General features: G+C 43.1%; 2 protein-coding genes across 6 annotated transcripts in view; one reads left to right on the top strand and one right to left on the bottom strand.

Moving 5' to 3' along the window:
* The first annotated feature begins 435 nt into the window (after positions 1 to 435).
* NDUFB2 (NADH:ubiquinone oxidoreductase subunit B2) lies at positions 436 to 10,468 on the top strand. Of its 2 annotated transcripts, XM_032761950.2 has the most exons (4): positions 436 to 596; positions 6,603 to 6,747; positions 8,743 to 8,846; positions 10,385 to 10,468. In XM_032761950.2, exons 1-3 carry the CDS (start codon positions 499 to 501, stop codon positions 8,815 to 8,817), a joined length of 318 nt encoding a protein of 105 aa, XP_032617841.1. In that variant the 5' UTR covers positions 436 to 498; the 3' UTR covers positions 8,818 to 8,846; positions 10,385 to 10,468. The 2 variants fall into 2 exon arrangements, with proteins under 2 accessions (XP_032617841.1, XP_058283320.1); XM_058427337.1 differs by lacking the exon at positions 8,743 to 8,846.
* Positions 10,469 to 16,366: 5,898 nt separating this feature from the next.
* BRAF (B-Raf proto-oncogene, serine/threonine kinase) overlaps positions 16,367 to 25,099 on the bottom strand; it is a 208,322-nt gene continuing 199,589 nt past the window's right edge. For all 4 annotated transcript variants that reach the window (XM_032761940.2, XM_032761945.2, XM_058427290.1 and 1 more), the window contains one exon: positions 16,367 to 23,509. In XM_032761940.2, the coding sequence (XP_032617831.1) occupies positions 23,487 to 23,509 (23 nt within the window). In that variant the 3' untranslated portion in view covers positions 16,367 to 23,486. The remainder of the gene's footprint in view (positions 23,510 to 25,099) is intronic.

The raw sequence follows: 25,099 nt of genomic DNA on the forward strand, positions 1-25,099 counted from the left end.
TGGCATTATTTATTGCTGCGTACGAACTTAGCCTGGCGCAATGCCTGTAATCCCAGCTACTGGGGAAGTTGAGGCAGGAGAATCGCTTGAGCCTGGGAGGCAGAGGTTGCAGTGAGCCCAGATGGTGTCACTGCACTCCAGCCTGGGCGACAGAGCAAGGCCTTGTCTCAAAAAGAAAAAAAAAAGTATACACCACTCAGTTTTAGGAGGGGCAGGAAAACGGGGAGAGCCCTACAGGATCAGGGGGCAACCAACAAGCTGATTTAGAAGGCATGGGGCAGCTCAGCAACCATAAGCTATGCGTGGGCTTTGCTCTCGGGAAAGGTTTCCTGCAGCGAAAGGACCCACGGCTAACTTGGGTCAGGAGCGGCTGCCGGCTCCCTCACTTCCGGAGATGAGCGACTCCGTGACGTCACGGGAGGCGCGGGGCGGGGCGCCGGGGAAGCGAAGTAGGCAGGGGCGAGGCGGCTGGGGACGGCGGGGCGGACGCGGGCGAGCATGTCGGCTCTGACTCGAGTGGCGTCTTTGGCTGGCGTTGGAGGCCGCCTTTTCAGAAGCGGCCGCGCACAGACTGCTGGAAATGGTGGAGTCCGTCAGTGAGTGTCGGGCTGGGGATGGGGGCCTCGCCGGCCTGTAGCGGACAGCGCGGGTCCCCGGGACGCTCTCACCTTGACTGGGGCGCCTGAAGAGGCCGGGTCCCGAGGCATGCTGGGATCTGTTGTCCACCCGTCCCCTGACGCCGCGACTCGGGGAGAGGGACCCCGCTGGGCGGAGGGAGAGAGGGAGAGACTTCGTTGGGCAGATGGGACACCATGTGCGGGGCTGTCATGGTCGTAGGGGCCGCCTGCCCTCGGGAGACGCACGCGTGAATGCGGAGCCGGCTGAGCGAGAAGGCGCCGGCGCGGGCGGTCCAGATGGAGGAAGCAGCCTGCCCGTCGGGTGTGGACGCTACTGGAGCGAGGCGGGGGGCGGCGGCGGTGGTGAGGCCTAGGGAGGGCGCGGTTCAGGGTGCCAGTGCCTGGCTGCGGAATTTAGGGTAGAGTCGGTTCGGCAGCCTTTAATCAGAGACATCACGTGGCCGCTTTTTAATGCTGAAAAATCACTCTGGCTGCAGGGAGTGGAGGCGATCTCCCAGAGAGACCGCCGGCGGGTGAGAGGAGAAGAAAGCCGGAAGCCAACACTGGGGCAGCCGCGGCGTTTAGGAGAGTGACAGGCAGAGCCGCCTGCGAGGTGGCCCGAGACGCGGACCGGAGGGCGGAGGGCGGAGGGCGGAGGGCTGGGGGGGCGAGGTAGGGAGCAGCAGCCGAAGCAGAGTTAGTGGTGTGCAGAGATTCCGTCAGAGCAGGACTGGAAAAGAGTAATGGATGATTCCAGGTCCCTTAGATCATCAGCTACACTTTACCAAGAGGCAGTGTGGGGTCGTGATTCTAAGCGGGATTCTGGCCCCACAGTGGCTGGGTTCAAATCCCACCTCTGCCACACTCCAGCTGTGGGACCGTGGAAAAGCTTCTTATTCTCTTAATGCCTCAGTTTCCTCACCCATTTAGCGCCCATTTGCGAGGAACTAAATGAGTTACTGTTATCTAAAGTGTGTTTTTGTGTGTGTTTGTGTGTGTGTGTTTTAGGAGATGGGGTCCTAACTCTGTCGCGCAGGCTGGAGTGCAGTGGCGCGATCCTAGCTCACTGCAGCCTCTAACTCCTGGGCTCAAGTGATCCTCCAGTCTCGGCCTCCCAAAGTGTTGGGAATACAGGCATGAGCCACTGCGCCTGGCCTCACTAAAGTGTTTAAAACAATTGCTGGTGCCTGCTAAGGACCGTACAAGTATTCTTCAATAACAACAACTGTTGTTGTTATTAAGGAACTGAGGCCGAGGAAATGAAAGGAGTGACTTGCCTAAAGTCCCACATGGATTAAGAATCTGGAGCTGGGGCAGGTGTGGGGTGGGCAGAAGGCAAAGCCCTGGGTAACTTGGGCAAAGACAGTGATGGAGAGCCACGAGCGATAGCCCTTGATCCTGCATGAGGAGATGGGGGAATGCCGATCTTCCCTGACGTATTGGCTTGTTCATAACACACACTTATTTCAGAGTGTGTGATCATTAAGTGCATAAGTGTTTATGGAGCATCTTCTATATGCCTGCTCCTTTCTAGGTGCTGAGGATATAGCAGAATACAAGAGAGAGAATGAAGTGTACATTCTGGAGAGGAGAGACAAGTGGAAAAGAAAGACCTTTTTTGAGTACTATTAAGGGTTATGAAGAGAATACAGCTGGGGATTAGTATTGAGAGTGAGTGCCGTGGGAGTAGAAGGGATATTGTATTTGGGGATGGCGTGGGAATACCTGGGAGTGTGACTTGAAGCGGGACCTGAGGGATGAGAAGTCAGCCATGCAGAGACCTCAAGGGAAGAGCCCGGTGGACATAAGAGGGCAGAGGAGGCATCAGATGGAGAGGCCAGAGCCCGCAGGGTTGGCAGGAGGCCAGGCTGGAGTGGAGCGTAGGGGAAGAGTGGGAGAGACCAGGTCACAGGGACAAGTGTGGGGGCTGGATTAGAGAGGGCTTTGGAGGACTCGGGATTTTATTCTAAGAATCACAGGGAGCCATTGGAGTTTTAAAGCAGGAAAGTAATGTGGTCTGATTTATGTTTTAAAAATGTAACTTTGTCCAGGCGCGGTGGCTCACACCTGTCATCCCAGCACTTTGGGAGGCTGAGGCGGGTGGATCACCTGAGGTCAGGAGTTCGAGACCAGCATGGCCAACACGGTGAAACCCCATCTCTACTAAAAACACAAAAATTAGCTGGGCATGGTGGTGTGCGCCTGTAATCCCAGCTACTGGGGAGGCTGAGGCAGGAGAATTGCTTGAGCCCAGGAGGCAGAGGTTGCAGTGAGCCGAGATCGTGCCACTGCACTACAGCCTGGGTGACAGAGTGAGACTCCGTCTCAAAAAAATAAAAATAAAAATGTAACTAACAGAGTTTTGGTGCATTTTTGTTTTTAAACTTGACTCACAAACATTCGAAGTTGGAACAGCCATGATTTCCTTGGATGTTGTTTCTTCCCCATTCTCTTTCCTTCTTACAGGACATGATGATAGTGTCTAACTTCCTTATGTTTTTCGATCTTCAGCTTGTTTTCCCTGGAACTTCTCTGAGATCGTGCTTCTCTTAGTCTCTTGAGGGCGCCACCCCAATTCAGGCCACATTAAATTCTTGGCTTGGGGTTTTTGGTCCACACAGGTCCAACGCAGGTAGTGTGAATTTGGGTGCAAATCTACCTGAGGACTGGTTTCTGATAACAAATTCTTGTTCCCTTGTCCATGGAAGGTTTATTTCTTGTTCACCCTTTTACCATATGGGGCTGCAGCTTTATTCAGTGATCTCGTCATTAGGCCTCCCACCTTGGGTGGGCCCCAGGCTGTGCCTCTTTACCCACACCTCATGTAGCTATCCTGGTGGAGGTTCAAGGGCTCCCGGTGAAGGCAGCTGCAGTGATTGCTTAGCTTCCAGGCCTTGTTTTTACTTGAATTTTGCTCTTGGTGGATTCCTTCCTTTTGTGCCTGGTCAGTCATGTTTGTAAAAATCTTAAAAATCTCATCTAGCAGCATAATTGTTTAATTTGGAGGGTTGTTCAGGGTATCTAGTTTGCCACAATGCAGTTCACAACCTGGTTTGGAACATAACATCGTGAATTAGGTGTTGAGTCTTTGCATTCCTTAATCATGGCAATCGTTGTCATTGTTCCTATGATATAATTGCAGTCTTTCAAATCTTTGTTCCAAAAGGTTTTCACCTTGCAGTCCCTACTTCAGATTATAACTAAAACAACATGTCATTCTAGCAATAACGAAGCGTGGGGAGCTGCTAAGATGGGTTTGAACTATAATGCTGGCATTGGCATTACTCAAATCTTTTTTTTTTTTTTTTGATACAGAGTTTCACTCTTGTTGCCTAGGCTGGAGTGCAATGGCACGATCTCGGCTCACTGCATCCTCCGCCTCCTGGGTTCAAGTGATTCTCCTGCTTCAGCCTCCCGAGTAGCTGGGATTACACGCATGTACCACCACGCCCAGCTAATTTTGTATTTTTAGTAGAGACGAGGTTTTTCCATGTTGGTCAGGCTGGTCTCGAACTCCCGACCTCAGGTGATCCGCCTGCCTCAGCCACCCAAAATGCTGGGATTACAGGCGTAAGCCACCGTTTCCGGCCTTCAAATCTTGTTTTAATCAGTTTTACTGCTGGGCACTTATACCTAGATTATATCAAAAAGCTATCAGAGAAGGCAGCTCTTGGCCGGGCAGAGTGTGGCTCACGCCTATAATCCCAGCACTTTGGGAGGCCAAGGCAGGCAGATCACCTGAGGTCAGGAGTTCGAGACCAGCCTGGCCAACATAACAAATCCCTGTGTCTACTAAAAATACAAAAATTAGCCGGGCGTGATGGCACATGCCTGTAATCCCAGCTACTCGGAAGGCTGAGGCAGGAGAATTGCTTGAACTGGGAGGCAGAGGTTGCAGTGAGCCAAGATTGCGCCACTGCACTCCACCCTGGGTGACAGAGTGCGACTCCCTCTCAAAAAAAAAAAAAAAAAAAAAAGGGCTTGTTATACTATATTGAATGATCCTGCATGGTTTATTTACATAATGTAATATCTATATGCCCAGGTAGATCCTGAATGAATAATATAATTGGTATATGAGGACATTACGGAAACAGTATGCTATGTCATTCAAGTTGTAAAGTGGCGATATTTGGTAGGACCTTTTAAACATGATACTTAAAAAAAAAAAGTACATATATACACACATCTGCAAAAAAGAAAAATCACCTTATTCATAATTAGTTATTAATACCTTAAATAGAGCCTTCCAAATAAAAGTGTTAAATTTTGGATGACTAGAAAAAAAATGGAATTTATCATTTCAATGTGGTAACGTTGGTTTTATCATGCTGGTTGGAATTCTAGTTAAAAGTTATGTCTTTGATTAATAAAAGGAGAAAATTGTTAATGGTGTGTGTCTGTAGGCAACAGCTTAGGCTTTGCCATCACACAGCACCTCACTGGTAAATCATTAATAATTACAGGTCCTATCATAAGATTATGAAAATTAAATGAGTTAAAACTTATAAAATGCTTAGTGTGGTATCTGGCACATGGTAAACACTCAATAACTGCCAGTCATCTTTTAGAGCGGGGGAGGATAAAAACAGTCTGCCAGCCTGGCAACATAGGGAAACCCTGTCTCTACAAAAAAAATATAAAAATTAGCCAGGTCTCGGGGTGTACACTTGTATGTAATCCCAGCTACTTGGGAGGGAGGCTGAGGCAGGAGGATTGCTTGAGCCCAGGAGGTGCTCAGTCAGTAGAAGGATCGCTTGAGCTAAGGTCACGCCACTGCACTCTAGCCTGGGCGACAGAGCCTATCTTTAAAAAAACAAACAAAACAGCTGGGTGGGTGGATCACCTAAGGTCAGGAGATAGAGACCAGTCTGGCCAACATGGGGAAACCCCGTCTCTACTAAAAAAATACAAAAATTGGCTGGACATGGTGGTGTACACCTGTAGTCCCAGCTACTTGGGAGGCTGAGGCAGGAGGATCGCTTGAACCCGGGAGGCAGAGGTTGCAGTGAGCCAAGATTGTTCCATTGCACTCCAGCCTGGGTGACAGAGTGAGACTCTCGCAAACAAACAAACAAAACAAACAGCCCTAGCTAACATGTATCAAGAACCACTGCCATATTACTGTTCATGAATCTGTGCATTATGAAGACAAGAAATTTTAATGCACTTTTCCTACAGGTACGAATTTCTGTGCTACATAAAAGAGAATATGGTTTACAAGCTGATTTTTATCTAGATGAAATTGGTAAACATATTTTATATAGGAATTCTCTTAAAAATTTTTATCCACTTCTGTGTATTAGCATATGTATGGCTGCTGAATAGGTTTTAGGAATAGCCCCAGTAGGTGCAAATAATTTAAATTAGATGCAACGTATAATATTTATACTCCAACTGAATAAATTGACCATAACTCTTATGGACTCTGTGCCACAACTTGTCAAGTGTCTGAATGAAAAGAAGAAAAACACGTATTCAAACTTACTGTTTAAAGTTCTTTGTTCAGAGCCATTAGCATATTTAATAGGATTTGCGAGTCCTCTCTCCCATATGGTTGTCTTTTAATAAAGATTGTAATAGGCAGAGGACATAATTTGCCTCTCAAATAGATAGCTAAACAAAACAAAATTAATTTATTTTTCTGAGTAAGTTAGTGACCTACTAACAAGTTCACAGTCCCTTAACTGAAACCTTTGGGGCTTGCACTCCATAATCAACCCATTCAAATTTCTAGTGCAAAGTAATGAATCTTCACTAATTGAAAATCAAAATTAGCCTCTTGTCAGTTTTGGTCAGTTTTTGCTGCTACACATGAAGCAAGCTTAGTTAAAAAGTGAGTATTTCAAGGATTGTGAACTTCTGTCTGTATTTCAGTGGAGATGAGAAACATTAGCTTTGGTTCTACGATGTAACTCAGAGTTTTGGATGACTTAACGCTTTGAGAATGTAGCACGCTGTCTGCCATGTTGTTTTGTCTTGCAGTGCCGGTGGTGGTGTGCACATTGAGCCCCGGTATAGACAGTTCCCCCAGCTGACCAGATCCCAGGTGTTCCAGAGCGAGTTCTTCAGTGGATTCATGTGGTTCTGGATTCTCTGGCGCTTTTGGCATGACTCCGAAGAGGTGCTGGTAAGTGCAGGAGAAGAGCGTTTGTCGTTTTTTGGGTGGGGGAGGGAGGATGTATTAATAGCTTGTTTATTTTTCTGTTGTAGACCATTTTTCTGTCTGGACATCGCCCTTTGCCACCACTTTGTCCATATGTATATATAAGAATCCTGTTATTTAATGAAACATGTTACCTTCTCACCTTTTTTTTTTACACGAGGATATATATTTAGGTGGTCCGTTTCTTATGATTTCTGTTAGGTTGCCATCTTAGGGAGACTAGAAGCTAATTTTTTTTTTTTTTTTTTTTTTTTTGAGACACAGTTTCACTCTGTCACCAGGTTGGAGTGCAGTGGTACAGTCTCGGCTCACTGCAACCTCTGCCCTCCGGGTTCAAGTGACTCTGGTGCCTCAGTCCCTTGAGTAGCTGGGACTATAGGTATGCACCCCCACGCTGGCTAATTTTTTTTGTTGTTAGTAGAGACGGGGTTTTACCATATTGGTCAGGCTGCTCTCAAACTCCTGACCTCAAGTGATCCACCTGTCTCAGCCTCCCAAAGTGCTGGGATCACAGGCGTGAGCCACCACGCCTGGCCAGAAATGAATTCTTTTACCTTCTGAACTAGTGGTTCATTGGTAGGTTAGGTTTCACACTTAAATTCCTTTAAATGACGAATGTCTTCTACTCTGTCCAGAGGCCCAGGGCAGCCAGGTTTGGGTGGGATGGATGTGAGTTAATTTGTCTTGAGAAGGGAAGTTAGTTTTAGTGATTTTCTATTTTATTTTATTTATTTATTTTTGAGATGGAGTCTCACTGTCACTCAGGCTGGAGTGCAGTGGCACGATCTTGGCTCACTGCAAGCTGCGCCTCCTGGGTTCATGCCATTCTCTTGCCTCAGCCTCCCAAGTAGCTGGGACTACAGGCAACCGCCGCCACTCCCGGCTAATTTTTTTATATTTTTAGTAGAGACGCGGTTTCACCGTGTTAGCCAGGATGGTCTCGATTTCCTGACCTCGTGATCCACCCGCCTCAGCCTCCCAAAGTGCTGGGATTACAGGCGTGAGCCACTGTGCCCAGCCAGTTTTAGTGATTTTCTAACGTATCATTAGCCTCAACTGAGGTTTTACCACATTTGCAGACTGTTCTTTGGGAAATTACACCTTTAAGACACTGAAATCTGTGCTTGTTTATCCAGAATACTTTGAATTGTAGTAAATTTGGGTTTGTTTCTAGGATAGGAAAAAAATCTTACACAGTATGTAAGTTTTAGAAGCATCAGGTTGCTTCATATCCCATTTCTCTTAGAACTTCTCTGTGCCGTTGTCCTTCAGTAAGGAGCTGCCTGGGTGTCTGTGAACTGTCCTCACATTTACTATTTGAGGTGCCTCTGCCTCACTGTAGGTCAGCTGTCCAGAGTATGTATAGTATGTGTAGCTGTTAGGCCTGAGATGATGATGATGAGCCAGATAAGCCCTTAGATCAGGATTGAAGATGAAGAAGTCCACCTGAGGCTTCTCCATGTCACAGCAGTAATGTTAGGAGAGTTGGAAACATATTTTGCCAGGACTTTGCCAGGATGTCAGGAACCTTTGAAACCTATTGCCTCCACTTCCCCCTACCCTCCCTCTATCACAAACACGTACCATTGGCTTAGGCTGGTACCTCCAAATGGGGAGGCTTTTTTTTTTTTTTCTTTTTCTTGAGACGGAGTCTCGCTCTGTCACCCAGGCTGGAGTGCAGTGGCGCAATCTCGACTCACTGCAAGCTCCGCCTCCCGGGTTCACGCCATTCTCCTGCGTCAGCCTCTGCGAGTAGCTGGGACTACAGGCGCCCGCCACCACGCCTGGCTAATTTTTTGTATTTTTAGTAGAGACGGGGTTTCACCGTGGTCTCCATCTCCTGACCTTGTGATCCGCCCGCCTTGGCCTCCCAAAGTGCTGGGATTACAAGCGTGAGCCACCACGCCCGGCCGGAATGTAAATTCTTGACTTTTCTTTCTTTTAAATGGTTGTCACCAGGGTCACTTTCCTTATCCTGATCCTTCCCAGTGGACAGATGAAGAATTAGGTATCCCTCCTGATGATGAAGACTGAAGGTGTAGACTCAGCCTCATTCTGTACAAGTGGGTGTGCTCCAAATTTCTTTACCTTTTTTCATAAACATTAGTTTTTACTTTGTGCCTATGATGGACTTGAAAAAACTGCATATTCTAACAGCATGAAGCTGAGTTAACCATGTCCTGTATCTGCTTTTTTTCTTTTTTGAGACAGAGTCTTGCTCTGTCGCCCAGGCTGGAGTGCAGTGGCATGATCTGGGCTTACTGCAACCTCTGCCTTCCAGGTTCAAGTGATTCTCCTGCCTCAGCCTCCTGAGTAGCTGGGATTACAGGCACATGCCACCACGCCTGGCTAATTTTTGTATTTTTAGTAGAGGCAGAGTTTTGCCACGTTGGCCAGGCTGGTCTCGAACTCCTGACCTCAAGTGATCTGCCCACCTCAGACTCCCAAAGTGCTGGGATTACAGGTGTGAGCCACCGCGCCTGGCCATGTATCTGATTTCTGCCTTAAGTTTTCACATTTGCTTTGGTCTCTTCTTCCTTTTCATTGTATGTTTTATTTTATTTACATTTTTTATTTTGTAGAGACAGGGTGTCAGTATGTTGCCCAGGCTGGTCTTGAACTCCTGGGCTCAAATGATTCTCCTGCCTCCATCTCCCATAGTGCTGGGATTACAGGCGTGTGCCACCATACCTGGCCCATTGTATAATAAAAAAAAATTTTTTTCCTAAGTTAGGTTACAATTTTAGGGTTTCATTTATCCATCCACTGATCAAAGATATATTAAGACCAATTCTGTGCCAAGCACAGGCCTACAGTGGTGAACAGGACAGATGGAGCTTACAGTACGTAGCTGCAAAACTACAGTGTCCTGCTCTCAACATTTAAATTGATCCAGCATATGGGAATATTACTATATAGAACTATATGAAAACTAACTCTTTAAACAGTAAAGGGTTATGGCTTTTTCATTTTCCAGGTCAGGAAGTCAAGAGTTTTCCTTCTTTAAAAAGGGAGGTACTAAGAAGGTTCCCTTTCCCCATAAACCCCTAGGGATTAAGATGTTCTTATTTAACATGCTTTTATTTTAATTATATTTATTTCATATTTTATTTTATATTTTATTTTATTTTATATTTTGTTTTATTTGAGACAGGGTCTCATTCTGTCATCCAGACTGGAGTGCAGTGGTGTGATCATGGCTCACTGTGACCCCAACCTCCTGAGCTCCAGTGATTCTCCCGCCTCAGCCTTCTCGGTAGCTGGGACTACTATTCCTGGCTAATTTTTGTATATTTTGTAGAGATGAGGTTTCGCCATGTTGCCCGGGCTTATCTCAAATTCCTGGACTCAAGTGATCCACCTCTCGGCTTCCCAAAGTGTTGGGATTACAGGCGTGAGCCACTGTACCTGGCCAACAAATTTGTTTTAATGACTGGACTGTAAACCCTCAACAGAGGAAGGGCGATTTTGCTTCTCTCGTCTACAAGGCTGTCACATGATCAGTGCTCAATAAATACTTGAATAATTTAATAAATGAATTATGGATTTGAATTAGTGAATATAAAAGTACTTAAAGCTTTCTACTTTTGTTTTCCTGCAGGAGCCAGGTGAGAATTTCAAGGATTACCGACTTCATATTGCACATTAAAGTTACAAATTAAAGTGGCTTGGTCAAGAATGAGAATGGAGTTAAGGATCTTTTTTTTTTTAGGGGGGGTGATGGGGTGGGGTGGTGGAGGGGTCGTGGGAGGGGGGCGGGGGACAAGTCTCACTCTGTCACCCAGGCTGGAGTTCCGTGGTGTGATCACGGCTCACTGCAGCCTCCACCTCCTGGGTTCAAGCAATTCTTCTGTCTCAACCTCCCAAGTAGCTGAGACTACAGGCGCCTGCCACCACGCCCGGCTAATTTTTGTATTTTTAGTAGAGATGGGGTTTCACCATATTGGTCAGACTGTGTCAAACTCCTGACCTCAGGTGATTCACCCACCTTGGCCTCCCAAAGTGCTGGGATTACAAGTGTGAGCCACCTCGCCCGGCCTGGATCTTTCTGATAATGGCAACTACCCTTTATGGATTATTATTCTTTCCAACTCCTGCGCTTAGTGGTTTAGTGCCCTTTCAGCTGATCCTCTTAGATACCCCATTGACATAGATAGGCATTAGCTCCATTTATCAATGAAGACAGCAAGGTTCACAGAGATGAAGTTACTTGCTTAGCATCACAGGCTGGTAGGCAGAGAGGTGAGGACTCCAGAGCTCACCCTTAGCTACAGTGCTGTGCCTCCGCCTCCTCAGCTGGTGTCTTAGCTGTGTGTTGGCAGTTCCTGTGAAAACTCTTGCCCTTTGTCCACTGCAGTGGATTCTTGCCCTGAGTAGACAGAGGTTAGAGGTCAGTGCAGTCGATTTATGAAGTAGCTCCTGTGGACTGGGCAGTTGTGTTGAGGGGCCATTGGGCAACTCTTAAGGCATAACTTCTAACTAGGAGTTTTTAGGGCCAGAGGAATGGGTGAAGCAGTTTTTACTTTTTCTAAAATTTGTTGCAAAGCACTTCCCAACTCTGAGACTGGACAGAATTCTCCTCTACCCACAGATCTAAATCTGTATCTGTATATCTATTTTGTAGAGATAGGGTCTGTCTCAGTCACCCAGGCTGGAGTGGAGTGGTGCGATCCTAGCTCACTGCAGCCTCAAACCTCTGGGCCTAAGTGATCTGCCTCAGCTTCTCCAGTAGCTGGGACTGTAAGTGTGTGCCACCATACTTGGCTAATGTGTGTGTGTGTGTTGACAGAGAGTCTATGTTGCCCAAGCTGGTCTTGAACTCGAGGCCTCAAGTGATCTTCCTGCCTTGGCTTTCCAAAGTGCTGAGATTACAGGTGTGAGCCACCGTTTGTGGACTCCCTTTTTTTCAACTTAGGTTTTTGACCACCCAGGCATTGAGAATCTGGTACTAAAGAAGATAAAGTTCTGTTCTCAGAGAACTTATTAGAAAGGGTAGACAGTCACTAATCAAGTGAGATTTACTAGGTGCTGTGGAGGAAATGGCATTGGGTGAGGTGCTAGAGATGGGCAAGGAAAGCAAATTGAACTTTTGACTGGTCAGGGAAGGCATTTGAGCTGAAAGCGGAACGAGTAGGAGGAGCCAGTTGTGCGAGGGTGAAGAGGGTTCTGGGAGTAAGAAACAGCAGGAATCAAGGTCTTGCATGGGACCACAGTCACTCCCATGTTTAAGGAACAGAAAGTCCAGGGCACCTACCACTGGTGAGGAGAGGGTAGGACTAGATCTCGTGAGCAGATCAGGGCCACAGGTTTAGATTCTGGGTTGAATGCAGCGGGCAGCCTCTGGCAGGCTTTAAGCTGGGGTATGATATAATAGGCTTTCCTAGTAGCTGGGTTTCCAGTCCCACTTTGGTTCTCTTTGGAAGTCACAGAGCAGGCACCATGGCAGGAAAAGCTGAAGCAAGTGGAACAGTTGCACCCTCTCCTGCTGACAGCTTCAGCAGTCCTGTCCCTCTTGCAAGGGGTGCTGGGGACACTTCTCCGGTTTTGTGTTTACTCACCTGTGTGTAAGCTGCCTGAGCTGATGAAGCAATGTTTAAGGTCTTTACTTTTAAAACCATCAGATCTCTTTGTACTTTTTAGGTTTCCTTTTTTCTTGTCCTCTACTCACCACCCCCCCCACCCCTCATGACTACCCACTCCCCAATATCAATAAAGGTTTTTTTGGAAAGAATACAATCTACAACAGTGAACTCAGGATAATGTCATTAGCCCCATTCCTTAGAAATCAGTTGCTTGATTTAAAAGATAACTTTAAAAAGAGCATTCTTTTGTTTAAAGAATAAGGAGGCCATATTGGAATCCTCTTTTCCACATGTGGGCCATGCAGGACATTGTTCCAAGCCTTCTCAAAGGAATGGACCTTCACCTGCTGTATAGCATATGGGAAAATACTTACGTGGGATGAGTCCCAAAAGCATTTTAAGTACAACATTTGATTGATGGCAATATATAGTTACATGAAATAATAGTGAAAACTTACTATGGGCCAGGCACTGTTGTTAGCACTTAACGTGTTAATCAAATCCTCACGTTATTATTTCCACTTTATAGGTGAAGAAGTTGAGCTATAGATGGGTTAGGTGCTTTGCCAAGCTCATACCTGAGATTCAGATCCTGCCGTCTTGTTCTAGGTGGAGTCAGATGATCTGAGTCAACACAGCATGGTGTCAGCCTTTTTGATCACAGTTTAAGAATTAACTTCATGTTACCTAGCATATAAATATGCTTGTGTACATATATATCAAACCAAAAGTTCACAAAACAGTATTTATCCATGATGCACACTATTTTCATTTTATTCTACATACTAAAGAAAGAATGGCCAGTTGAGACCTCCTAAACTGATTTTACAGCCTACTAAGTTGTCTCAATCTGACATTTGAAAAGCTGGTGTAATGCTACCAGAACTCAGGCTGTTGGAGTCAGACTTGCTGGATCTGACTAGGAGCTCTACCACTTGCTTGCTATGAGTTTGGGCAAATAACTTTGATCTGTACCTTAATGTCCTAATTTGTAGAATGGATTAAAAAGGTTAAATGAGTTAGGTAAAGCTCTTAGAACTAGGCCTGGCCTGGATGAAATACTCTCTAAATTGAATCAGTTGTTATTTCTAGGCCATTGGACCTAAGCTAAGTGTAGTGACCCTGGAATCCCAGTTTGATTTTTATAGAAAAACTTCCAGATAGACCAGATTGTAAACATATTCCAACAGATGCAGTGCCACCCCTCCCCTCTGTCAAAAATATGCCAAAGCAAAACACATTTACAGTATCTGTTCCTCTCTTCCTGATGAGCAGCTACAAGTACATTCAAAGTTAAGTTTTAGGGTATGGCCTAAAATGGCAACAGAGGTCAAGTGTTAAATTTTAGCACACACATTTGTAACGTTAGTTTCCTAGGGAACCTTTAATGTAAATACCACAATTAGTTGTCTAATAAAGTTTGAGATGAGAGGTGTTACAGAAGAACAGCTGTTATATCCATGTTACAGGAAGATACAGAAGTCATCTTGGTTCCAATTGCCCCTAGAACTATCATCTTATAGGAGAGGTTGACCCTGTCGCCTGCTGCAACCATTTCACCAGGAGCAATGGTGGGACACCACCGTGCAGTGTCTGTCAGGGAAATGGGAGCTCCCTGAGGTGGTGAGTGGACCTGCCTCAGCAGGTGCCTTTTGTTTACACTAGCAGTGTCTTCCAAGATTGGTGATGACAACAGTAGGGACAAGTGGAGCATGCCGAACACAACATCCATTTCTGGCTACGAACTCACTGTTATGGAGTCAATACCCATTTCTATCCAAATCTCGTTACAGCCATCGTGACAAAATTATATATATGTAACATATACCTATATAAAATGCCTGGTACAGATCTTGGGTCCTGGCTACATAAGCCTAGCAAGTCATATCCTTCGGGGCTGCATATTCAGCAACTGATATGAGAGGAGTTGGACCAGTTTTTTTTCTTTTTCCCCCCTCTGAGACAGGGTCTTGCTCTGCCGCCCAGGCTGGAGTGCAGTGGTGCTATCACAGCTCACTGCAGCCTTGACCTCCCAGGCTCAAGCAGTCTCCCCCCACCTCAGCTGGGATCACAGGTGCGTGACACCATGCCCAGCTAATTAAATTTTTTTTTTGGCCAGGCTGGTCTGGAACTCCTGGCTTCAAGTGATTCTCCCACTTTAGCCTCCCAAAGTGCTGGGATTATAGGCGTGAGCCACTGAGCCCAACTCAGTGTTCTTTAAGAACACTTTTTGCCCTAGCATTTTGAGTCTAGGAGAACTATATAACTCAAAAGACAGTAGGTCCGATTGTCACAGCCCCTGATAAAACAAAATTTCAGAAGAGCTAGTGTGGTAGAGTTTTTTATAATAGAACTTTATAATAACCAAAGTGTCCATAGTTCTGGGCTAAATTTTAAGGAAAACCTCACATATATGGTATAATATGTTCTTAAAGCCACAACTACTGTTGTAATCATGCATGAAGGTTTAGAAAATGAATTTCTATGATGTTTATATTATAGAATTACAGTTTTCAGAAGAGAAAACTGCAGTTCATAGGAAATTAAGTCTTGACATTTATTTTTATTTTTAGCGTGGGTGTCTTGCTATATTGCCCTGGCTTGCCTCAAACTCTGGGCTCAAGCAATCCTCCTGCCTTAGCCTTTTAAGTCTTGATAGCATTTTATTGCTTGGGAGGAGGGGTGAAACCAGATTCCTCAGGCACAAGCCCTCTTTAGGCTTTTCTGTTCCTTCATATTATTCTCAGACATAAGGATAAACAGGTGAAGTGTTTTTTTTGAGACGGAGTCTTGCTCGTCACCCAGGCTGGAGTGCAATGGCGTGATCTCGGCTCACTGCAACCTCCGCCTCCCAGGTTCAAGCGATTCTCCTGCCTCAGCCTCCCGAGTAGTTGGGATTACAGGTGCTGGCCACCATGCCCGGCTTTTTTTTTTTTGAGATGGAGTTTTGCTCTTGTTGCCCAGGCTGGAGTGCAATGGCACAATCTCGGTTGGCTCACCACAACCTCTGCCTCCTGGGTTCAAGCGATTCTCCTGCCTCAGCCTCCTGAGTAGCTGGAATTACAGGCATGCACCACCACGGCCGCATAATTTTGTATTTTTAGTAGAGACGGGGTTTCTCCATGTTGGTCAGGTTGGTCTTGAACTCCTGATCTCAGGTGATCCGCCCGCCTCGGCCTCCCAAAGTGCTGGGATTACAGGCGTGAGCCACCGCACCTGGCCTAATTTTTGTATTTTTTTAGTAGAGACAGTTTCACCATGTTGGTCAGGCCAGTCTCGACTCCTGACCTCAGGTGATCCATCTGCCTCGGCCTCCCAAATTGCTGGGATTACAGGTGTAAGCCACTGCGCCTGGCCACAGATGAGTTTTAAAATGGTTTACTTTTCTGGAAACTTTGCCCAGTAATTTGATGTATTTTGTCTGAAGATACTCTAGGAGTTTTTCAGACTTCAGTGAATTTTATTTGGGGAAGGGTCATGAAATCAAATGCAGAAAATCAACTCACTGAGGTAACCAGCATAAAAAAAATGAAGCAGAAAACATGAGTGCATAGTTTCAAGTAAATGTTAGCATGCATGTGCTGTGTTGCTATAGAAAATGTAAGCTGTGTCAAAAGTTTGAAGAAATACAATTCTAAGGTGGAGTTTCTGCAGATAAACTTTAAACATGACTAAAGTACAGCATATACTCCAACTGAACCACGTGGAGGAAAGCAGTCGTTTGAAACTAAAGATACATCAGGTTACAACATCTCAAATATTTCAGGGTCATCACCAACACCTGACAAGACTGTTTCCACTACAAGTTGTATAGCACGTATAACCTACCATACATGAATCTTGACAACTTAAACTTCTACCCACTAAGCAGTAACCAACATTATGTATGAAACAAAATGTTCATTTCTCAGTCTCTCCATTGTCTAGAAAAACTGTTAAAACTGCTGACTACTTTTGTTACTGAATGTAATCGTGTTAGAAAAATAGTCTTGATGAAGACTTCTCCATGCAGTCAATCTTTATTATAGCAGTATTCGCATATTCACATCAAGTACATAGAACTTTTTTTGCCTTTTATATAATACAGAGTTTTTAAATAACTTTACACAGAAATAAATTTCTTCAATCTGAATTTCAGCTATCTTTTTTTATTCTCCATGCTTTCTATCCAAACTGAACAATATTTTCTGTTATACAAATTTACATGAGAAAAACTCCAAAGTACAAATGAAGGGACCTGAGCAGGAAAGAGAACCAAAGTATCAGGAAGTGGGTATGGGGGAGAATTAAAAAAAAAAATAAAAGATTCAAGCAAACATTGAGAATAGGGGAAAAGAGGGAGACATCATCCATTTGACTGAAAATAAATGTCTTTTTTTATGAATTGAAAAATAAGCTTTAAAAATAGTTACTCCATTGTAATTTTTGCAAAGCAGGTATAGAGAGGTCTGTGGACAATTACAAAGTCCCTATCTTTTCACTGGGCACGCCCCAGACTCCATGAGAACCTTTTCAATGCTTGAGTGGAACTGAAGTGTACTAAGCCCGAACCTTTGGCAGTAACAGGAAAGAGGAATGTGTGTGTGAGTCGCCATAAGGTTTGGAGTGGTGAAACAGGAACCGTGAATTCACTGCAGTTCAAACAGGAAGCATCTCCCTTTCCTCTCCCTTACAGGAGTCATGTCCTCAAACCAAGGAATACATGAAAAGGGGGGATTTCCTCTTTCTTGGTCTAAACCAAAGAGCAATGACAACTACTGAATAAAATTCAGAGAGACACATGTTGATGAATGATCAAATTCAATCCCCTGATCAGCTGTATGATCCTATCACAGGAAAGGCAGCAATTGCCGTGTTGAGGAAAGGATCAGATGTACAACCAACAAATGAGATTACCACAAATATATATCACTGTGATACAGTCCTCAAAAATCAGGCGACATCATCAAGGCCAAACTGAGTCTATATTATGTGGCATGGCCAAAGGAAACACGGAGGACCCATGGATGCATTTTAAAATGAAGGCAGGAGAAGGGGACAGCACAGAGACATACATCCCTGTATGTAAACTAACATAACATGAAGATAAATAAGACATAAAGGCTAGTCACTGATGTTGGTCATTAACATGAATAAAAAGGCATTATATGTTGATATAGCTGGTTTTAATCAGCTATGGAACATACACAAATGTATTAGGAAGGAATGATTCTTAAAAAAACTGTTCACAGCTTAGAATAAAAAGCATACTTATTGCACTCTTACATTTGATTTTAGGTAATTACAGTTTATTTCCCACCCTCACATTAATTTTTCCCTATCCTAGATTTGCTCACCCCATTTTGGTCTCTGTTCTCTACATCTGTGCCTACTCTGTGAGCTTTGTTGTTTATGCTAGTTTGCAGTGACTTCCAACTCATACTCCACCAAAACACACGTGGGTTCAAAAACTCAACACAAAAATGCAACGCAGTAATTTTCAAAACAAAACCAGGACTAAGCAACTTCATCAAAACCCCCAATCCCACCCCTGTAAACAGACCCTTCTTTTGTGGCATCTCTTCACAAATTTTCTGCCAACTCTCCCGCATATGTGCTGTATGTGAGAACCCGTGGTCATGGTGCTGGAGAATGAACTTGGCTGGCCGGGAGAAGCAGATGGTTTGTACAAAATATTTTTTGATACTACCATGAATAAACATATTTTAGTTGTTTTAGAGCACTTCCATCTACAGAATTCTTTTAAAAAAATGCACCTCTAAAAAATGGATACACTGGCTTACACTGGCTGTGTCCTCATACACACTCGTCAAGTCACTATAATTATTCAAAATAGCTAAATAAATGTCAACATTTTAATAAAGCTGATTTAGTAATTAATAAAACTTAACAGTTGAAGTTGTGGATGTTAAATAAAAGTACTTTAGTCACTGATTGAGTTGCGGACTAATTGCCCCATGCATTTTTTTTTTTTTTTAAAGCACTGTTACCTTAAGATTTTAGGAGTTGGGTTTCTGTCCTTTTCCACATTAATAATACCTGATAGGAACTGTTAATTACCCTTTCCACAATTAACAAAAATTAGAATTGAATTTCGATTTAAATGTCTTTGCCCAAACAAAAGTGAAAATAGGTTATTTGAAAACAACAAAACAGAGCTTACTGTCTAGTGTACTAATAAACAAACATCTTACCAGTATTTTTAATTTTACCAGAGCTAGCAACATGGACCACAGATACACTGGTGACTCCGCTCTCCTCTGGCAGAGATGCTACTACCCTCTTCTGGGGCTCAACTACCGATGGGCATCAGTAATCCATCCCAGTATAACATTTCAAGGATGCGCTGGAGACACTACATGGACTTCCTCTTTCAATGGTGAGGAATGAAACAAGATACAAGAACCACAGCATGGAATATTTTTTCTTTTACATCCAACGGCCAGGTCATAAAGGATGCCTTGAGACCTCCACCCTGGCCCCCACAGCGCTTTGGGACAGGATGACTAACGCAGTCCAGCTTCATGTGCAATCAAGTCCCGGGAAGAAATTTACATTTCAAACTCTGAAAAATCAGTGTCTAGGTTGGCAGCAGTACTCTGGAAACTGATAAAACCAAATTCGGTCCTATATTTCAATTTCCCCTTCTAAGTTAATATGTGATTGCTGCCCATCATACAGTACTTCAACCCTAAACTACAGCAATTTGTCAACATTTCTGTTGTATAAAAGTTCCATGCTTTGAAGAGCCTATGGGAGTAGAAAAAGTTTCTCTAGAAATGTCACTGAACTATATTTTCAACCTAGTTGCTCTATGTGATAAATATATTTGACTATACTAGGGATTATGTGCTTTAAAAAAATAGTTTTGTTCACTGAAAATTTACCTGTGTGTTTTCTCATTGTTAAATGTGATTTTGGCTATAAACTCTTTAGTGCATTTACCTATGCAGTCTAAATTGCACTCTAAAAATTATTAACACAGCTGAGTTAAACCAGAGTGGCTGCTCTCTTCACAAATCACTGATTTCTGCTAAAATGTTAGCTTTTTTATTGCATCATGAAGGCACAGTAAGATCATTTGGCAAATTGTCAAGGTATTTTTCTAGAGCCTCACCTACACCATTTCAACACATGACCTGTAAGCTATTTGCTGTTCATACTCACAGTAAACCTTCTATCTCTGGCTATGGTGTTTATAGCCTAATGGATGGAATCTGCTAGTCTCAAGGTGCTGGTATTGTAGCACTAACAATGCCAACTTGGACGAAGAAGAGAATCTTGCAAAAAGAGTAATCATTCTACCCTCTTAGCTGGGCAGTCTTTCTATGAATGCCTGTGCATGTGACAAAGCTGCAGCAAACTCATTATGAGGATGTACTGTCACGCCAAGCCTACTGAAAATTAAAATTACATCACTGTGAGTGAAGTGATACCACAGCTATTTAATTTCACGCAACTGACTCAAGGTTAAGATTCTGAAACGTACCCCTAAACCGGTTCTGGCACCACTTTCAACAACATTCAGATATTCTGAGCAACACATTTTTTTTACAGTATTACTGCTTAAATGTATAATGCCCTTTAGGACAAAATGAGAGTGCTCAAATACAAGTACACAAAAAAGTTAAAATCTTAAATCATCGTCATGTTCCAGAGCTCCTGACTTTTCATATTTTAAAATAAATAACTATTCATTACCTCATTCTGAAGAGGTAGTTTTTTGAAGAGGTCACCTGAACCCTGCAATGTGGTTTCAAACTAAAGCTAGAGATGAGGTTTGCAAGCGGCTGGCAGGTGGATGTACAGTGGGGACAGGTGAGATCTGAGGAGGGTGTGCAGCAGCTCGCACTCCGCCTGATGAATACAAGGTAACATCCTGTGATGAAAGTGCTGTCACCGCACCAAACCAGAAGCTAGGAAATATTTACAAACTTTCAGGTTGACAGTGCTGCAGTCTTGAATTATTTCTTTATATACTGCTCTTTCTTCTCCAACACCAACATAAATATAGCATATATCATTTGTATGGGATTTTATCTTCTAAAATGCCCCAGTATGCCCTACTAGATCTCAAATACAATCAGGGGTGAGATATTCAGGAACCAGAATTTGACAGCTAGACAGAATCTTCTTTTAAGGTGCACATTAACAACAAATGATCACACTGAATTTTCTATTCACAAATCCCTTTTATAAACTATTTTTTTGGTCAATATTATTTCAGTGGCAAAAGTCTAGGTCCTTAACTCTAACGATGAAAAAAGTCCATCAGGAATACTACACAGTTACAAACAATCCTCTATAGTTGCTCTCAAATTTTTCAGAAGGCTTCACCTCTCCCTACCAAAAATAAAACACACTACAGAAGGCACTGCAGCCACTTTACAGACAAGACTGTTACACCCTTACAAGATGATCAGTGACGCAGCCACATACTGTCTACACAATTACTCATAAAGTGCTTTTCACAAAGAAGGACTTCTTCCTCATTTTTTTAGGAGCTCAGTAAGTCTAATTGTTGTCTAAGCATCAAAATATAAAGCAGATAAAACACAAATAAAACCTATTTTCATGTCATTTGTAAACTAGAGAAAAAACCTATTTCATAGAAAAAGGAAGAAAAGAGAGGTTTAAATATTTTATTTTTTAAGGTCTCTATAAAAATCTCAATATGCTAAGCCTAGCTCCTGGGCACGGCTTCATTTGAGATCAAGTCTGCTCCCAAGTTCAAATGAGCTACCAGCCTATTCTAAAATGCAAGGGAAGAAAAAGTGTATCACCCTGAATATTGTTTAAGAAACTGAAATGCTAAGCTTCCTCCCTAATGGTACCGCCCCTGCCCCTGCCCCATGGAGGCAGTCCTGGACCCAGGCTGCACATGTTCTGCCTCCTCAGCAGGACATGAAACACATCCTCTTGTTCAAGCCCAGGTCTCTCTACCTGCGGAAACTTGAAGCCAATCTTGGTAAAGGGAACACAGCCACATTTAAAAGCATCTAGAGATATATTTAAAAAGAAAAAACAGCCAATGCTTTTCAAGAGAGACAGTATTATTGCACAGAAGATGTTCTTCAAATCAGCGTGAATTATTTCAACCTTTGCAATTTCTGAATTTTTTAAGACACTGCCCTGCTGATGTAAAACTTAAAAACAACTTTTTTCAAACTGATTAATAACTTAAGGATCTTTTCCATTTTATTAGGAAAACCTTTTACAAGACAATGAAAATTTCAATAGGCTTTCTTCTGAATACATGTATGTTAGCAAAAATCTAATGGTAGTGAGCTTTTAGTGGCTGAAATATAGACAGCAGGGCCTGGAGTTACAATCTGAAATTTTTAAATAACAATTTCTAATTCCTTGATTTATTCTGGGTCTCGTTTAATTTCTTTCAAGTCCTTGGCTATAGCTTGGTTGGTCTGATTTATGTTCCTAAATTTTGAGTCTAGATTCCTGATAAGGGAGGTTTTCCATTAATGTGCCATTAATACATCCACTTTCTTTGCTATGACTGTGATTGATATTACCCTTTAATAAAGGCCAAAGGAAGCTATAACTAGGTTATATTTTCCATTTGTGCAAAGTTAAGATTTAGGTTCTTAATGAACGCCAGCTCTTTCTATAAAAACAACTGATGACAGGTTTCCCACACCCTCCCTCAGTCCTAATATCCCTAAAATTGCTCTGTTCTCTGTCTGGGAATTCAGCTGCCAAATTGCCCAACCTTTTGAAGACCAGGCTTGGGGAAAAAAGGAAGAAGGAAAATGAATGGAGACGCCACCATTTTTATTTTAGGTCGCATATTCTAGATAAAAGACTAAAGAAGATGTGGGATGTAGTGTTAGGAATCAGTTGTAAGAAACAATGAGATTATTAGCAAAGATGTTAGTGTGGATCCAGCAAGTACCATTAACTGGAAAATTATAAATATTTGTCATTATGCTAAGACTCCTCATATTTAGGTAGAGAAAAGGATAATGATCTTTCTTAAAAGTTGTTTATATAACAAAAATACAATTTTCAGGATATATAATTCTGGTGGGAAGTATTGTTTTTTTCCAATTCAATTAAATCTGAAAATTATTTTCTTTTTAATAAAAATATAGAAGAAACTCAGAAATTAAAACCTGTACCTTATATTTAAACTATCTAAATTTGTCACATTCAAAACTGTTATTAAGCAGTTTTGTGGGGGGTTAGTTAGACACTGCCACGGCATTTTGTGCCCTGGACAAAGTAGCCGCATAAGTAGTTGGTGACTGGAAGAGCACAGGAGGAAGATATAAACTGTATTTCCTGAGAATTTGCTACATTGTGGAGGAAAAAAAAAAATCCCCAAACACTTATCTTCATTGCTGGACCCAATGAGAAAGAAGGCAATGTGTGCCAGCACTATCTAGCCTGCTTGGTTAGGCAGACCCCTCAGTGAGCAAGGAAACAAAAGGCCAGAGACCCCGGAGGTCAGGAAGAAGATGCAGCATGCCCTTTTCCTCCATACCAAGACGCACCTACTCCTCACCGCTCAGCCTCTATTTAAATAAAATAGTTTCCTTTTGATAAAATTTGTCAAGGCCTGAACACGCACCACACAGAAAGGGCAAGCTGCATTTTTGTTCCATCCCTCAGAAACTAACTGGTGGTCACTAGGGGAAAGAGCTCCACAACAAAATTCCAGAACAGGAAAGAGAACGATGCTTGGTGATTGAAACTGCCCCATCAGATGATCAGCCACAAATTGATCTGGTAGTTAGAAGGGCAAAGTTGACTGGCAGACTTTCCATAGCAAATCTCCCAAGCTGTAGCAGCAGTTTCTTTCCATCATGCCTGACCATCAAAAGGTCAGAATTCAGGGTCTCTCCTCTTTCTTCCTGGGACTGGGCAGACTTGTATGCTTGTGGTATTTTTGTTGAAGAAACACTGGCAGCAGAGAATTCTGGTTCCTAAAACATTCTTTCCTCTTTTGTTGGATGGGAAATTCCATTCTGTTCCACATCAGCTTATGCATTGGAAATTTTGTATCTTTAAAAAAAGATTTGAGGAACAGAACTGTGTTTTGATGTTAACAAATGTACGAACACAAGACTTAAGAAATAAGAGCAGATGTTGCCATGATGGTGGCTACTTGAAGGCTGCAAATTCTCCTGTAGAGGGAGGACAAGAGCTAATTTTAAAAAAGTCATCTCAAATAACCTAGAGACACAGAAAAGCCTCATTTGAGCTTCACTGAAAAGTAACTAGTAATATTTTTCAAGTCTAGCAACAGCATTGCTAATTTAAAAGCAAAAATGGCTGAAACCCATGGAAGAACACAACATATATAGTATGCAGAATATGGTTCAACTCTATCAATTAAACAGCAAGTCTGCAGAGAATTTCCCAGTTGGGTTTTATGTATCATGGTTCTGATCAAGCTGAAAACAGTTCCAATGAACAAAATTTCTCAGAAACTGAATGTAAACTAGTAATGTCAATTTGTAGAATACTTCCACCTCTTAATTATCAACTCATTTTCACCTATCATATTATTATAATGCCACTATTAGAAAGAGAGGCAGTATTTATCTTCATTTTGCTAAAGATACAATTAAGAGGTCAACTGATTTGTTCACACCGCACGTTTGACAGACAGAAAGAAAATCCAGACCTCCCATTTTCTAGTTAATTTCACCTTCAAACTAACAAAAAATATAGGCACATGTCACTGAACATAATTATCAGCATAAAGAATTCTTTAAACCACAAAGTACCTTTGTGATATCATGCTCCTTTAGCTTAATGAATGTGGGGGCTTCATGCCATTATTTTTCTTTTCTTTTTTTTTTTTTTGAGATGGAGTTTTGCTTTTGTTGCCCAGGCTGGAGTGCAATGGTGCAATCTCGGCTCACTGCAACCTCTACCTCCTGGGTTCAAGTGATTCTCCTGCCTCAGTCTCCCAAGTAGCTAGGATTACAGGCACCGGCCACCAGGCCTGGCTAATTTTTGTATTTTTAGCAGAGATGGAGTTTCACCATGTTGGCCAGGCTGGTCTCAAACTCCTGACCTCAGGTAATCTGCCTGCCTCAGCCTCCCAAAGTACTGGGATTACAGGTGTGAGCCACTGCACCCGGCTGCCATTATTTTTCATCTAAGACCCATTTTGTCCATAGTTTCTACTTGTAACTAAAGGCCAGTTTCTGTTATACACACTATAGTTAATTTCTGGGGATTGGTTAACAACTGACAATTACCAAAATTTAGTTAGCCATACCACTATTTTTCTTTTTTTTTTTTTTTTTGAGACAGAGTCTTGCTCTGTCACCCAGGCTGGAGCACAGTGGTGCGACCTCGGCTCGCTGCAAGCCCTGCCTCCTGGGCTCACGCCGTTCTCCCGCCTCAGCCTCCCCAGCAGCTGGGACTACAGGCACACGCTGCCATGCCCGGCTAATTTTTTTCTATTTTTAGTAGAGACGGGGTTTCACTGTGTTAGGATGGTCTCGATCTCCCGACCTCATGATCCGCCTGCCTTGGCCTCCCAAAGTACTGAGATTGATTACAGGCGTGAGCCACCAGGCCCAGCCAGCCATATCACTATTTTTCAATAGCAGCTTCTGATGAGGATCCAAGCAATCACTTATATGAATATACTGTTTAATCCAGGAATAACCTATCTAATTTCTGATTGCTATCAGATTCCAACTGGTTGCTAGATAACGTTGGCACATCCCAACAAACAACAGATTGCTAATGCCTGG

This window comes from Hylobates moloch, unplaced genomic scaffold (assembly GCF_009828535.3).
Source record: "Hylobates moloch isolate HMO894 unplaced genomic scaffold, HMol_V3 SCAFFOLD_1, whole genome shotgun sequence".
Lineage (NCBI taxonomy): Eukaryota > Metazoa > Chordata > Mammalia > Primates > Hylobatidae > Hylobates > Hylobates moloch.